The 13,754-nt window shown below is 51.6% G+C and overlaps 1 protein-coding gene across 1 annotated transcript; it reads left to right on the top strand.

The window, feature by feature from the left end:
• Positions 1-7,197: 7,197 nt before the first annotated feature.
• Positions 7,198-10,772, top strand: ARL4C (ARF like GTPase 4C). The gene has a single exon (XM_010713231.3). It carries the CDS (start codon positions 7,396-7,398, stop codon positions 7,972-7,974), a length of 579 nt encoding a protein of 192 aa, XP_010711533.1. The 5' UTR covers positions 7,198-7,395; the 3' UTR covers positions 7,975-10,772.
• The last annotated feature ends 2,982 nt before the right edge of the window (positions 10,773-13,754 follow it).

Raw genomic sequence — 13,754 nt, 5'->3', positions numbered from 1 at the left:
CGGTCTTGTTCAACATCTTCATCAATGACCTTGATGAGGGGATAGTGGCCACCCTCAGCAAGTTTGCTGATGATAGGAAGTTGGGAGGATTGGCTGACACGCCTGAAGGCTGTGCTGCCATTCAGCGAGACCTGGACAGGCTGGAGAGCTGGGCAGTAAGAAACCGGATGAGGTTCAACAAAAGCAAGTGTAGGGTCTTACACCTAGGGAGGAATAATTGCATGCACCAATACAGGCTGAGGGATGAGCTGCTGGAGAGGAGCTCTGCAGAGAGGGACCTGGGCGTCCTGGTGGACGACAGGTTGGCCATGAGCCAGCAATGTGCCCTCGTGGCCAAAAAGGCCAATGGCATTCTGGGGTGCATTAAGAAGAGCGTGTCCAGCAGGTCGAGGGAGGTGATCCTCCCCCTCTACTCTGCCCTGGTAAGGCCTCATCTGGAGTACTGTGTCCAGTTCTGGGCTCCCCAGTACAAAAAAGACAGGGATCTCTTGGAAAGAGTCCAGCGGAGGGCCACAAAGATGGTGAAGGGCCTGGAGCATCTCCCCTATGAAGAAAGGCTAAGTGAACTGGGTCTGTTTAGCCTTGAGAAAAGACGACTGAGAGGGGACCTGATCCAGGTTTATAAATATCTGAGGTGTGGCGGCCATAGTGGTGAGGCCAGTCTCTTTTCAGTGGTACGTGGAGACAGGACGAGGGGAAACGGACATAAGCTGCAGCATAGGAAGTTTCGCACGAATGTGCGTAAGAACTTCTTCACGGTGAGGGTGACGGAGCACTGGAACAGGCTGCCCAGGGAGGTTGTGGAGTCTCCTTCTCTGGAGATATTCAAGTCTCGCCTGGATGCCTACCTGTGGGACCTGGTGTAGGGATCCTGCTTTGGCAGGAGGGTTGGTCTCGATGATCTCTAGAGGTCCCTTCCAACCCCTACAATTCTGTGATTCTGTGATGGGGGGCAATGCTGCCTGTGGCATGGGGGTTGTAACTTTATGATGTTTAAGGTCCCTTCCAGCTTGAGGCATTCTGTGCTTCTATGATTCTATGACCTCCTTCATGATCCTGGTGCATTTTATCTCTAAACCAGGCTACAGCTGGCTGAAGTAGTTGTAAAATGTACAACAGTTAAATGCAGGTAAATGAAGTCAGAACAGGATTTTACCCTCTAATGACTAAGCAGCTCCTTTAAGGGAGAAAAGAAAAAGGGATGGAAAACAGGAGCAAATAAAGCACTTTTATATTTCTGGGGGCTAAGCAGAAATTTGTGGTTGCAAATCTCACAAGAAGGCAATGTGAGATGCTGGAGCACCATTGAAGAGCACAGAGTGATTCATGAGCCCTAAATCCCCACCAGCACTGTGCTTTTGCTCTCTCTGCCATGTGTACAGCTAGGTAGGCTCCAAGATTTACTGCCCTGGAATGGGTGCTGGGAAATTGATAGTTTTTCTAAGCCTCTTGCTTATCGCTGTCAGCAAAGCTAATCCACATTTCTTTCTGAGAGAGTTGCAGAAAAATTGTAGGACAACATATGCTCTTCTACCAGGCAGAACTGCATGAAGCACTGGACAGGGACAGAGGTTGAAACCCAGTGTTGATTGGGACAGGAGTGAGGGAGGGGAACAATGTGTTGATCATGTTTCTACAGACAATCACGAACCATCTTATCTGTCCTGCCTATCATTGCCATCATATCTGATGAGACAGCTCCAAAAGAGCCCTTCACAACCATTTTTCCTGTCTATGGATCCTAAGTGAGCCCTTTCCACAGGCTGCAGCTCTTCAAGAACTGCTCCAACATGAGTCCACCCCATGGGGCCCGTCCTTTAGTAACTGCTCCACCATGAGTCTCTTCTCAGGCTGCAGCTCCAGTCCAGGTGCTGCTCCTGGGATGGCTCCATGTGCTGCAGGCTCCTTCAGGCATCAGCCACCTGCTTCACTGGGGGAAAGCCCAGGAGACCAGAGCCTGTGATCCACACTGATCTCTGAACACTGCTAATGGCATTAGGATGCTGCTGAAAGCAGAGGTATTTTTCCCTCTCATTTTCCCCTGGCTGCACAAAACTTCTTGGGGCAAATGAAACCAGCATGGTTTTGATCTGTCTTCCACCTCTGTCCACAGGATGTTTGTGTGCATAAAAGCAGTTGTCAAAGAAGTTATTTACCCAGCTGGAAGTGAGGGAAGGGCAAAGGCGAATTCCCCTCCAGGCATTGCTTGTGCAAAGCAGGAGGGCTGGAGCCAGGGCAGAGATGCACATCATCTCAGCACTGCTTTCCCCTTGCCCTTGGGCAGGGAGATTTCTCATCTTCCTCTAAATGTGTCCCTGGTGAAGTGGGAATGCAGCATCTTCTCCCAAGTAACTATTATTTTCTTCCCAGATGGGGAAGGATGTGATATCCTTCCCTTCAAGAGGAGATCAAAGAATCATGGAATCATAAAGTTTGGAAAAACCACTAAGATCACCAACTCCAACTGTCAGTACTGTCTGCACCATGCTCTCTACCGATGTTCCTAAGTGCCACCTCTCCACAGTTCTGGAACACCGGGTTGGTGACCCCACCACTCCCTGGGCAGTTGTGCCATTGCATCACTGCTCTCTTGAGAAGAAATTCTTCCTAATATCCAACCTGAACCTCCCCTGGCACAACTTATGGCCATTACCTATCATCCTATGGCTGCTACCTGGGAGAAGAGGCCAAGCTTCACCTTGCTACAACCTCCTTTCATGGAGTTGTAGAGATCCCTCCATGGTGGCCTCCCATTTGGGGCCAGGAGAGATGAGCAGCAGCCCCAGCACTGGCTGTCTTCTTGAGACATGGGCTGCCAGCAGCACCACAGGCTTGTACAGCCATCTGGTCAACCTAGGGCCAGTTCAGGCCTTTGGGTCTAGCCAGTCATGACAGTGGTGGCTGCATGGGTGAACAGGCACCCAGCATGGGTCTCTGCCTCCATAAGGGCCCCCATGGCTTTGGGGATTCACCAGGGCCTGACAGTGGTTTGAGAAACTGCTGATGGACTCAGGCTTCCCTCCTTTCCTGTAAGATGGGGTAGATGTGCTTTTACCTGGCAGGCCCTCCAGAAGCCAGAGGCTAAGAGGTGCCTAGAAATGAAGGACCAGCTAATTACTCTTGCTAGAAATGTCCCTGTCATTCTTCCCAGATAATTAGTCCTGCTGTAAGTGTCCCTGACACCCTGCTGAGGGCAGTGGGCAACTAGTGTGGAGTCCCTGATGCAGCAGCTAAAACCAGAGACAGCCGAATCCTCAACCCGCACAGAACCTCTGTGTTTAAAGGAAGACATCCTACTTTTCTCGCCTTCCGCACATCAGATGTTATTCCCTGCAGCTCAGCCATTCAAGCAGGCAGGACAGCCAAATCACACCTTAGATGTATCCAGAAAACACAGGCGCTGCTCTGCTTGATCCAGCATGAGCCTGGTCTCAGCTTCCCCCCCTCCTCCCTCCCCCCCCACGGTGTGTTCAGCTGCAGCAGTACTTATCATGCAAAAATGACGTCTGTCACCTCAGCAAATCACAGGAACAAAAGCACGGAGTGCTCCTCTTTTGTCTTTGCTTGCTCAAGTCAGGCAAATGTTTTGTTCCTCCTGCAGAAATTCAGGATTGGAGGAAAAGTGACAGGCACAGTTGAGGCTGTGATGCAAGCATGGCACAGAAAAAGTCATCTTTGGTGAAAATCCCATCCTAACTTGTCAGAAAGCATTTGTGCTCACCTGCCTTTGCTTCAACCTGCAAGGCTGTGCTTAATATGAGTGAGTTTGCAGGGGAAAATTCCTGGGCAGGCTCACAGTGAGGAGACTCCTTTTATCCAGCAAACAGGTAAGCTGTCGCATTCTGCTTCAGGATGTTGAGAAGGCTCTTTGCAAAGCTTTGTAGTCGAGAATTCATGGCAAAAAAATAAAATAACAACGCAGTAAAGACTGTAACACATACTTGCCCTGTTCTTACATTCCTCCAAAGGACTCCACTCCTGACTGTTTACAAGGGCATGAGGCATGGCTGAAGGCATTTTGTGCTGCCTTGCTAAGCAGTTTTCACATGAACTCCTTTGAAATGATATATTTTTAAATTTCCTGAAGGTTAGGCTTTAATCCTTGGAGGACTTTGCTTGACCTCAAGAGAGGCATCTGAGGTCATTACATGGAGCTGAGCTGCTGAGCCGCAGATGAACGGATTATTTCTCATTCCTGTATTAGGAGCACTTGTGGATCCAGACGTTCCTCCATTATCATGCTGCTTTTATCCACGCCTCCCTCCAACCCTCCACTCATCCCCAGGACTGTGCTTCTGAGCTACAAGGCCTCCTTGGCCCCAAACATTTGCACAGGGTTGAACTCATATTTAGTCCTTAATGATCCTGCCTGTTACCTGGCCTCATTATCCAGGTTGGGCTGCTGCTGAGCCTCAATAGGTCCTTAGGAATGAAGGGAGTGTGGATATAAACAGGAAGGCACAAGAAAAGGTTGCTGAACAGAACAGGTGCAGGTGCAGAAAGCCTCCTAAGGATTGTCAGTGCTCACTAACAGGGATGAGACTTCCTACAACACATTCTTCATCCAGGAGAGCCGCAGCTCTGGCAGAGCTCTCTCTAGGATCACTGGAAGGAGGTGGGAGGTCCCCCTAAGCCGGTTGGAGATGCCTTGTCACACCATGAGCTATTTGAGGGGTGGCTGCTGCAGTTCTGGCTCTGAGCGCATTCTTCAAGCAGTTCCCACAGCCCAAGCATTAGTCACAGGGATGCTATTAATTAGCTTCGGAGAGGCAACCCCGAAGAACAGGGGAAATTGTAATTACAGCCCTTGCCTGTTAACTTTGTTTGGGCTGGTGTCTCTGCTTTTAAAGCAGAAACAAAAGGGAGCAGACTAAGACAGCTGATGCTACTAAGAAGAAATGGGCAGAGGAGTCTGAGTGGAGCCGGCATGGGCTAGGAGTTGCAACACTCTCTACAAACCAATCTCCCCCCAGAGTCACTGGATTTGCCAGCGACCGCTTGCAAAAACTGCTGCTGCAAGATTTTGCTTTGCCTGAGTGATAAAGGGCTAACCGGTTGCAGATCAGGAGTCACCATCACGGATGCTCAGTGCCTGTGCGGTGACAGTATCCCTGTGTTGTCCATGGGCACGCTGCTGGTAGGTATATGCAGTCTCCATCCCTTTGTGTTCCACCATTTATAAAAAAAAAAAAAAAAAAAAGAAAAAGAAAAAGAAAGAAAGAAAGAAAGAAAAAGGGAAAAAAAATACATTGAAGCACAAGATTAGCTGGGGGAAGGGAGATGGGTTGGTGGGGCTGGGAAGAAATAATTGCCATGTCTGAAAGCAGTTACTATGGCAGCAACAACCTTCTTGCTGCTGGAGCGAAATGTTGGGGACCAGCAAGTGCTGCCTTTGTCAGATGCTCTCAGGCACACATTTAGATGCTAATGCTGGCTTTAACCTTGGCTGCATAACCTTGGGCGAGGGGGAGTGGGAGGGGGGGAGGGAAGGAAAGTAGGGGAGGGGAGAGCTTATGGAAAAGATGGGTTTCCTCTCCCTAAATTTGCCACTGAATTGACTTGGCATACTCCCCTCACCGCGATTAATGCTGTTATTCCTGCACTTAATATTCAGCAGAGGTTTTAACAGCTTATTTATGGATAGCTGGCATTAGCTGCAGCATAATTCACCACTGCAATGCTCCTGTTTATCTCTGTCCCCGTGGGATCATTTGATATAAGGCCATTTTTTAGAACATCCCCTAGGTTTGATCAGGCTGTCTATCTAATCTCAACTTTATTTATAACTTGCAATCAATGCTGGGGTGAAAAGAGGACGGGCACCTTTCCCTTTCACTTCAGAAAGAGATTTTGGTGGCCTCTTTCAAAAAGGAAGCCTTTCAACTGGAGGCTCAAAGCCATCTTCAGCAGCAGGGGTGAAAGAGGAGGAAGGGAGGAGAGGCTTTGGCTTCTGCATGAGAGGTGATGGAAGGAAAGAGGGTTTCCAAGTGCTCCAAGTTCTTTACAGAGAGAGTGGTGAGGTGCTGAAACAGGCTGCCCAGAGAGGTTGCGGATGCCCCATCCCTGGAGGTATTCAAGCCCGGATTGGATGGGGCCCTGGGCAGCCTGATCTAGTATTAAATGGGGAGGTTGGTGGCCCTGCATGTGGCAGAAGGGTTGGACATCCATGATCCTTAAGGTCCCTTCCAACCCTGGCCATTCTGTGATTCTGTGCTCAGAAAAAGTGGTGATGCAGTGGCACAGCTGCCCATGGATGTGATGGAATCATCATTCCTGGAGGTATTCCATAACAGTGGGGATGTGGCACTGAAGGACGTGGGCAGTGGACATGGTTGGGTGGGCTGGGGTTGGACTAGATGATCTGAGAGGTCTTTTCCAACCTTTATGATCCTATGGTTCTTTGATTTTCCAGCCAGCACTGTGCCTGTGCCCTGCCTTGTGAGTGGCGATGCTGTGCCAAGCAGTGTTCTTCCTGCACACTGTGCTTACGGAGCTCCCTGTGCTTCTCACCATGTGGTGTTTTCCACAAAAACTGCACCCGCTGTTACCTCCGCAGTGTCACAGCAAGCTGCCTGTATTTTTAATGACTGCATGTGTTAGCAGGTAGTCTTATCTGCCCGTAAAGCAGCAAACATGCATCCGTAGAATGAAATATGAAGATGAAAATGATGCTACTCCATCCCGACAATCCCCACTGCATGCTGTATGGGAAGAGCATCTTATATTAAAAGCAATATCTGTCTCCTGCAGTATACTTCTTTCTCCGGGGCTTTCCGGTTAAGCTGTCAGATGTGGTGGATTGTCATTTTACAAAGCCTGTGAACAAGGAGATGTATAACAGTACAGGAGCAGCTCTGTCGCTGTTCTTGGGATCGGGAGTGATAGCAAAACCAACTGTCAGAGCGAGGAGTGGGGCAGTGCGGGACCCGCGGGCGCCAAAACATGGAGAGAGGGCATTTATAAAGCACAAAAGGTGAGAGGTCTCGGAGCTGGGGTGGCGGTGCGGTGGGGATCTCTGGCGCTGGGAGGTCACCGTGATGGCAGCACCTCAGCATCCCCCCTTCCCAAGCCGGCGCCCGCAGCCCGGCCACACGCCCGGGGGCTGCCCCGGGACCGTGCGTGAGGGGCGTGCCACCATGAGGCGGCGGGAAGGCGGGAAGGAGGAGGAGGAGGAGGAGGAGGAGGAGGAGGGAAGTGGCGGCGGCGGCGGCGCGGTCCCTCCTCCCGGGCGGGGCGGCCGGCAGTCCCCGAGCCCCGGCGCGGCGTGGGAGCGTTGCTGCCCGCCGCTCCGCCAGGGGCCGAGCCGGGCCGGGACGAACCGAGCCGAGGCGGGCCGGACCGGGCCGGCGCGGAGATGGGTGCGGGGCTGTGAGGGCGGCGGAGCCGGGGGCGGCCATGGGGAACATCTCCTCCAACATCTCCGCCTTTCAGTCCCTGCACATCGTCATGCTGGGCCTGGACTCGGCCGGGAAGACCACGGTGCTCTACCGGCTGAAGTTCAACGAGTTCGTCAACACGGTGCCCACCATCGGCTTCAACACGGAGAAGATCCGTCTGAGCAACGGCACGGCCAAGGGCATCAGCTGCCACTTCTGGGACGTGGGCGGCCAGGAGAAGCTGCGCCCGCTCTGGAAGTCCTACAGCCGCTGCACCGACGGCATCATCTACGTGGTGGACTCGGTGGACGTGGACCGGCTGGAGGAAGCCAAGACGGAGCTGCACAAGGTAACCAAGTTCGCCGAGAACCAGGGCACGCCGCTTCTGGTCATTGCCAACAAGCAGGACCTGCCCAAGTCGCTGCCCGTAGCCGAGATCGAGAAGCAGCTGGCGCTGCACGAGCTGACCCCTTCCACCACCTACCACATCCAGCCGGCCTGCGCCATCATCGGCGAGGGGCTGACCGAGGGCATGGACAAGCTCTACGAGATGATCCTCAAGCGGAGGAAGTCCCTCAAGCAGAAGAAGAAGCGGTAGAAGCCTGCAGATGTGCGGACGGCTGGGAGAGCAAACAAAGGAACGGAGGAGGAGAGAGAACCAAAGCGATCCTTTTTTTGTTGGTTGATGGTTTTTTTGTTGTTTTTTTTTTCTTCCCCTTTTTATTCCAGTGTGTATGTGTGTTTGTTTTTTTATTTTATTATTTTTTTTGTCCCTTTCCGATTGAAACGACTACAATAGCAGTGATAACAATGCCACTCCTGCAAGCCAAGCCCAGATCCTGACTGCAGGATCTCCTCCTCCTGCTCTCCCCTTTGCTCGCCGCCCTATCCCCGGCCATAGGGCAGTCTGGAGCAGGGGTAGGGCACTGCTCCCAAACCCCTGAGCCCCATGGCCAGGCTGGAGATGCTCTGAGTGGGGCAAGATGCCGCGGGCGGCCGAGAGCCCACGGAGCTAGGGCAGCCCCCCAGCTCTCCTCCATCCCTGGGGGTCTGACTGCTGCTGAGGGGCACCTAGGGGTGAACAGGGCAGGACCCTGTGTAAGTGCATTTGAGAGAGGCCAAAGGTGAGGCTACAGCTGTGCAAGGTCAGCCGGCGGAGGCTTGGAGCAGCACAGCGTGGGGGAGACGACCGAGAAATGAAACGTGACCACTGGGACAGAACCCCAGCATGGGGACAGAACCCTGCAAAGGGGATGAAACCCTCTGAAAGGGGCAGAATGTGGCCAAAAGGACAGAAAGAAGGACAGAACCTGGCCAAAGGGACAGAACCTGGCCAAGAGGACAAATACCCCTCCAAAAGGACAACCCAAACCCTCTGCAGGCTGGTGTTTTAGGAAGCAGATGAAGAGGACAGACAGCTTTCATGCAATGCCGCAGCAGCTGGAAGTGCATATCAGCTGGTGACTGGTGTTGAGCTTTAAGCTGTTTGCTTAAAAAAAAAAAAAAAAAAAAAAAAAAGGAGGGGGGGGTTGAAGCGGCACGGGGTCCAGGAGCCCCCGTTTTCTAAAGCTTGGTTGTGGCATCTCCTGCAGCAAAGCCACAGCAGGTCTTTATCGTGCCCAGGCAAAGGCATGCTCCAAGGTGCTAATTTGCTCGGATCGGGGTGATCCAAAATACGGATTACTTTGAAAAAGGAAAAAAAAAAAAAAAAAGCTTTGTACACCACCCTGTGGACTGGTCACCGTGCTGCTCTGCGACTGGGGGGGAAAATTGGGGTGGGGGTCTGTGGCAGCAAAAGGCGGGATGGGCGGCTGCCAGCACTGCACAGTGCAATGGGCAGAGCTTGCCCAGTCCTGCCAGAAGGTTGCAAAATCCAGCAGGAAAAAGGACTCGGCAGCGCCGGGAAAATGTAAAGAGTTGGGAGAGGGGGGTGGGAAGCATGGGGCAGAGGGGAGGTTATTTTTTTATCAAGATTTAAACCCACTGAAAGCAGAGAGCCCCCAGTTGCCAGTAGGTCCGTTCCTGGTTTCTTGGAGGGCTGTGCGCTCGGGGCAGGGGCAGGCCCCGTGGTTTCCTTTTTGCAGGTGGAGGTTTGGTAGCAGGGTGGGAGCGCTCCAGCCTGGAACCGTCTCTCTGCAGGACAAAGGCAGGGGCCCCGCTTCCCGCGCTTCCCACTGAAAGAATGGGGGAGGCCCAGGCAGCCCTCAGGGCCGAACGTGCTGAATTTCGAGCCGCAGTTGGGCAGGATTTTGCAGTGGTTTTACTGTTGGAAAACCCTCCCCAAAGCAGCTAAGGAAACCACCGAGCAGACAAAGAAAAAATGCCCTCAGGTTTCAGGGAGTTGATTCTCCCCTTGCAGCCATGAGCGGATGAGCACGGTACCTTTCACAGCGGTTTGTTGGAAAAGCAAACGCTGCAGCCGGGCAGTGTGTCCCTGCTTTTGCAGGATTTGAGTCCCTACGAGTCCTGACTTGTGCGTTGAGCGAGTGGGCTGGTCCCATCCCTTCAGGAGGCTCTGTTCCTGCTTCCTTAGGTTTGCTTTGCTTAGTCTTCACCTTGAACACTTTGGTACTTGCTGTTGGGAGAGAAAACAGTATTTATTTTTTGATGCCATGGAAGCCAAATGCTTTAACCTTCATTGGTGAAGCAAAGAACTAATTTTTCCCACCTTCTCAAAAGCAAGCAGGTTTTAAACAGAGCAAGTGCAGGTGTTAGCTGTGTGCTTTGCCTCCTCGCTGGCGAGAGGTGGGTCTTGGTTCTGCAGACACCAGCATTGAAGTTATGGGGTGTTTGCTGAGCTCAGTCCTTCCCAGGGACCGCGCTCTGCTGAGCAACCCCATTGAGAAGCATCTGCCTTCCAGCTGGGCTTTAGGCATGTGCTCACCTTACGGTGTCTGCCTAAAGGCTCAGGACCTGAAAGCTCAGGTGGGATGCTGTCATGGTGCCATTCCCACCAATTCTGCTTTCTGCAATAATTAAAATCACTTCTCCAATTAGTTGCTAATGGCTTCTGTGGCATTTCCCTAACGTTTCACAACTGTGTGGTGATTTTCCTGTATGACAATGAGCATCGCCTAAGGTAGGCTGAAAGAGGTGCTTCAACAAAACAACAGTTGAAGGAAACTGCCTGTGTTGTTGCTCTGAGTCTTTTACCGGGTTGTGTGTCTTCTCTGAATACGTTTGAATGACCCTTTTTTTTTTTTTAGCAGACGTTTTGGGGGTACCGCTGTGGTTTCTTGGGGTACCTTGCCGTGTTCCCAACGGTGTCTGAAATCCCACTGCCCATGTCTCAGCCCTGCCGCTGACCACCAGTCTCTGTCCCTCCTGTCTTTCCTCTTTTTCTAAAAGATGCAGACATAATGCTGTGAACTGAAATAAATTATTTATACAATGAAAGGGCCTGATAAAAAAAAAAAAAAGTGTTCCTCTGCTTCTTTCTCTTTACTAGTGCTGTATTTTTACAGTTGCTTCCCTGTGCATGTGGTTCCTGCCTTCCCTGGCTGTGACGTTTGATGGATGTGGCCAGAGCTTTTCTAAGTGATGTGCAGTGCAGTGGCAGAGCCGGGCCTGTAGGGGTTAAAGCACCAGGACAGGATGCTGCTGCTCCGGGGTGGCTGCTGACACAGGAAACATGGGTGGCATTTCAGAGATGAGAGCTAGAGTGGGTGGTAACTGATTTTTTAAATTTTTGGTTTTTAATGATGACATTGCATTTAGTGAGGAAACGAGTCAAACTGGTGGGCTCGGAGCATTTGGAGAGGTTTGCTCTGGGCTCATCTCCGCTGCCCACGTGGCTTCCAGCATGTGTCGTGTCTGAGTGCCAGGACACGATGTCTGCTTTGCAGGATCAGGCCCATGGCAGGGGCTTTCCTCCTGTTCTGACAGGGGAATCATCTTTGAGCCTGGCTCTGAGGCATAGACTGGGGAACAGCTGGGGAACAGCTAGGAAGCTGGAGGTTTGGAGAGGCTGTGACTTTGTGTTACTGTGCCATCAGACCTGCCCTCAGGGCTGCAGGCAGGGGGTTGTGTCCTCTTGCCAGCAAAGCTCCTTGTGCCTTGAGCTGCAAGGGCAGACATCCTCCTGCAAGCCACAGCCACTTCTGGTTGGAGTGCTTTTACCAGCAAGGTATTGGTATGTTTGGGCCAGTTGTCATGAAACTGTTTCACAAGGAGAAATCTGACCTCACTGTGCTCTGGAGCTGGCCATGATTTATGCTGCCACATCATCTCTCTGAGCTCAGGCGAAACTGAGCAGTGCTGAGCTGGGGTCCCCAGCCCGATGTGTTGGGACCCTCATGGTGTGTAGAGCCCGGAACACCAGGCAGTGCCAGGGATGATATGCCTGCATGAAGAAAACCATGTACACCAGCTGCACCAGATCTCTGCCAGCACTAAGCGGGTAAGAGAGACCTGCAGCCTTTACCATTTGAAGTGCAAGAAACTGCAAAGGATATCGCATCTTTGGGGTTCTGCTCAAACAGAAGCTCCCAAGAGCTCTGCAGCCCCTCTTCTGTAGTTCTGCCTGTGCCCTGCCTTCTGACTGAACAGATCCTCTCTCCCCAATTTGCTTTGTTAAGCTAAATCCCTCTGCTTTATTGCAAATGGGATTTGCTCCCAAGCAAGTATCTTTAAAGGGATCATCTTGGTTAAAGTAATTCCTAGAGCACAGAATCCCTGAAGCACAGTGCAGTGCAGAGAGCTATTACTTTGCACAGCACCAGGTGCTTTTGCTCAAGATTTGGGTGGCATGTGGATGACTATCTCTTTAAAATAGGCTACAAACTGCTGTGTTTGCTTGTTCTCATTCGTCTTCAATGAGAATTACTCAAATCATGTGCACTTTTTGTCTGAGCAGCAGAAGTCCGCTGGTGTGAGTCAGGTCTGCAGGACACAAAGCACTTCACAGAAGGGTATCTTCTGGTAAGCTCTTGCAAAGTGCTTCAGGATGAGGAGTTTGTAATGAGATCTGCGGCTCCTGACTCTTGCCTAACCCTGGTCACATTCCTTCAGATGCCCCTGACCTCTTTTTTACACGTGTAAGAGGGTTGCTAGCATTTTTCATACTCCTAAGGCTACAGAATGAAATCAGTGGTGTTGGCATGCTTAGATCCCCATCTTAAAGATGCTGAATTCACAGGATTAGCTCTGATACATTGGGAAAAGGGTTTGAGTGGTGCTAGGTTCAGTGGGAGGTTGCTGCAGTTACTCCTGCTTGTACTGCACGTGGCAGAGCTACTTCGGTGCTTCCATTCAGCCTCAGCATCTCCATGCCACACTGACTTTGTGAGCGGTGACTCTCTGAAACCCTTCAGCCATACACTCTGAGTTATGACTGCAAGAGGGCACTTAATAACCCGTTTTAGAGCCGTGGCTCCCTTGCAACTGCAGGGACAGGGGTCAGCTCCAAGTGCTGTGTGTCAGAGAGGATGGCACGGAGGCTCCTGTTGCCAGCACAGTGCTGTACAAGCTGTGCCCTGGCCACATCTGCAGGGCTGAAGAAGCTGGGGGATCCAGATTTCCCTCACACCCCTTTGTGAGCCCAAATCTGTTCCCAGCAGCTGCAGCCCCTCCCTCTAACCTTTTCTGCTATGCCAGCCCCACTGGTGCAAGTGCTCCTGTCCCATTCCGCGTCTCTGGCTCGTGACACTGAATGCAACATTCCCAATTTGTGTTTGGCTGGGTGATCCGTGCTTGTTCAGCTCTGCTGTGGGTTTGAGAGAGCACAGAGGTGAAAAAAACAGTGCAGCAACGGGAAATGCGAACACAGGGCAATTGTTGGGCTGGCTAATGTTTAAACAGCTCTTGGAAAGCCCCCTCCCTTGCTGCTTGCCCTCTCTACCCCTTCTAACAAGGAGACCCTTTCAACTCCTTGGCAGCTTCCCCATCCTCCAGCTTCTGCTGCCCATTTCAAATCTCCAAAGGCAGGAGGAGGAATGGTGGTGCTGTGACTTTAAAATGTTTGCTTGCCCACTGTGTCCTCCCAGGATGGACCGTGCTTTTTCCCAGCTAGCCTTACAAATCACCTTACTTAGAAAGAGGAATTTGTTAGAGCATGGTCGATGCCCAGATGACAATGGGTTGTGGGGAAAACTGGAAAAAGTAATAACCCACCCTCACAGCATTCTTGTCATGTGCACTCATTGCTCCCCATTCAGCCTTTGTAGCTAGTGACTGCAGGAGAAATGACCTTTACAGTGCAGCTGCACAGGTGTGTTTCCAGCACATGGCCAAGAGGTCGCATCTGGTGGTCTCAGAGAGATGGAGATCTTGCTGACGTTCTCCTTGCAAACCTCAGCACAAGGAAGAATATGAGAGGAGAGGAGGGGCTGTCTCCTGGGGCTCAGCCCAGGATTGCTGCATTTCTTGTGAGATTTCCAG

The sequence above is a fragment of the Meleagris gallopavo genome, chromosome 7, assembly GCF_905368555.1.
Source record: "Meleagris gallopavo chromosome 7, MGAL_WU_HG_1.1, whole genome shotgun sequence".
In the NCBI taxonomy this organism is placed as follows: Eukaryota; Metazoa; Chordata; class Aves; order Galliformes; family Phasianidae; genus Meleagris; species Meleagris gallopavo.
The sequence above is the reverse complement of the archived record's forward strand: the minus strand, read 5'-3'. Positions and strand labels throughout refer to the sequence as shown.